We start from the raw sequence: 2500 nt of genomic DNA, 5'->3' as shown, positions 1-2500 counted from the left end.
CCGATGAAGAATTTTTTTATATTGTGTTTCGGGGGGTAATATCAAATAGATTCAAAATAATGATAAGAAAATGCTTTTTATATTTCCATAGGCTTTCAAAGGCTTACCACTGTTTGAAAACATTGGTTAGGTATTAAAAGAAAAAGAAAAAATTAAATGAATAAGTACCTTTGAACACTTACCGGATGGATCGTAAGAGACTCCATTAAAGTCACTGAAGCAGGGTATGGCCCTCATCCTTCCGGGAGACGTTTCTGGCCAACAAGACACTCCATCGAACTTAACGGGGCAAGCCGTCGGGTCATGGTCGGGCTCAAGGATGGAAGTTATGTACTCATAGAAACATTGCTGTAACTTTAGGTTGTCATCTGTGGTATTGAAAACGTTGGATTGTTCCATAAATTTGCCCATTAACTCTTCCTGAACTTCACTAATAGCTTCTGACACCCTGCCAAAATTCACTAACTCATCTTCATCATCACCCGCTGGAATGCTAGAAATGTCACTCTCTCTTGAGGAGGAATCCGCCTGAGCAAAGTAGTCTTCGTTTTCGGCTGGGACCGACAGAGAGGGCATGGTGTAGCTTAGGTCACTGTATGAACCACTTATTCACATCACTCAAGTATTATGAAAGGAGGGATTACAATACTCTCTTTTTTTTGGAATACCAACCTTTCTTATGTTGGTTTACATTGCTGAAAAGGAGTGCCAATGACGTGTGTTTCTGCTCAATGCTTTTTCACTTATCAGAGGAGATCCTTCTTGACAGTGATGCTTTTGGTCATCTTCCTCTGCGGCCGGAACTCCGGTAACACTAGGAAAACACCGTTTACTTATATCTGTCTCGTTCATCATTGCTGAACACTTTACCGCCCTTCAGATCTGCAATAGAAAATTTTAGAGTTAAAAACTGATAATTTTAAAGTAGTAAACTGACACAACAATGATAGAATAAAAATTCAATTGATTGATTGCTAAAGTCTTTAAAGATATTCTCTTTATTAACCTCTGTATTAACACGCATCTATCATATATATATATATATATATATATATATATATATATATATATATATATATATATATATATATACAAACTAGTACGCAACGTTTTATGTCATTCAAAAAGGTGCTATTCCTTATGAGGGAGGCTCTCTTATGCGGGTGGTTCTCTAGTGATACCCATTCGGCTGTCAATATGTATTTTAGCTTCAACTTTTCAGCCCAATACTCGGTTTCTTCTTGGCCGCAATATATTATATTTGACTTACAATTTTTCATAAGACATTGACCTAATTCACTATTTACTTTAGGTCATCAAAGTGGCATCTAATAGAATGGGTTTCAAGCGTTTCATCTCGCCATTAAACCGAAGACTGTCTCTTTCAAACTGGGTATGTAGCATAACCACAGAGCCTCTGGGTAACCTGATGGATGATGGTAAGATTAGAGAAGACTGGGAATGCTTAAATCGTATACAGAAGCCTAGGTAGGTGGAAAGCTATGAACAGATTGTTGAGCCAATTCCCTTCTATTAGAGTGAATAGCAGACCATAAATGTGAATGAAAGTGAAGAGGTTGAGACTTGAAATGATCTTGAGCAAAATTAATGTGATGAGAAATGTAGAGTTGCATGAAGGGGCTTAAGCAAAATTGATGGGATAAAAAATGTAGAGTTGCATGAAAGGTGTTATAAGGATTAGACTTTTTTTTGATGGGGTGTGGACTTTTGGCGAAAGTGTATGAAAATAGCGAAATGAAATGAGCGCATAATTCAGGAGCACTAAAGGTTTAAGAGGAGGAGATGTTGGATAGGCGTTGTGAAGGATAGGTTTAAAAAAAAAGGCCTTAAATTCCAGAAAAGTCACGTGTGTGTGTGTATATAAGATAGGGGTGATTGGCAAAGTCTGTGGGTGTTTTGAGGATGGGGCCTGATTTGATGCGTTCCTCGTGAAGTTATGTGCTGGTAATGCTATCGGAGTTTGACGTCATAGATGGTCTATTTACGTTTTAGCATTGAAGTAAATTATGAATAAGGCATTGTATATTTTTTATTTTTAATGCCATCCCCTACAGAGAACACACTTAGTATTGAATGTTTGTATTTGGATCCTTTCTGGTAGTAGTTTGGCCAGGGCACTAACCACCCGTTGAGATACTACCGCTAGAGAGTTATGGGGTCTTTTGACTGGTCAGACAGTACTACATTGGATCCTTCTCTCTGGTTACGGTTTTTTTCCCGTTGACTACACACACACTGAATAGTCTGGCCTATTCTTTACGTATTCTCCTCTGTCCTCATACACTTGACAACACAGATTACCAAAGAATTCTTCTTTACTCAAGGGGTTACTGCACTAATTGTTCAGTGGCTACTTTTCTCTTGGTAATGGTAGAAGGGACTCTTTAGCTATGGTAAGCAGCTCTTGTAGGAGAAGGACACTCCAAAATCAAACCATGGTTCTCTAGTCTTAGGTAGTGCCACAACCTCTGTACCATGG

General features: G+C 38.3%; 1 protein-coding gene across 1 annotated transcript in view; it reads right to left on the bottom strand.

Moving 5' to 3' along the window:
* The window catches only part of LOC137616379 (diuretic hormone receptor-like), a 399151-nt gene that overhangs the window by 251160 nt on the left and 145491 nt on the right, over positions 1–2500 (bottom strand). Inside the window, exon 2 of the mRNA XM_068346068.1 lies at positions 183–882. Within this exon, the coding sequence (XP_068202169.1) occupies positions 183–576 (394 nt within the window). The 5' untranslated portion in view covers positions 577–882. The remainder of the gene's footprint in view (positions 1–182; positions 883–2500) is intronic.

Source organism: Palaemon carinicauda, chromosome 22 (assembly GCF_036898095.1).
Source record: "Palaemon carinicauda isolate YSFRI2023 chromosome 22, ASM3689809v2, whole genome shotgun sequence".
Classification (NCBI taxonomy): Eukaryota; Metazoa; Arthropoda; class Malacostraca; order Decapoda; family Palaemonidae; genus Palaemon; species Palaemon carinicauda.
The sequence above is the reverse complement of the archived record's forward strand: the minus strand, read 5'-3'. Positions and strand labels throughout refer to the sequence as shown.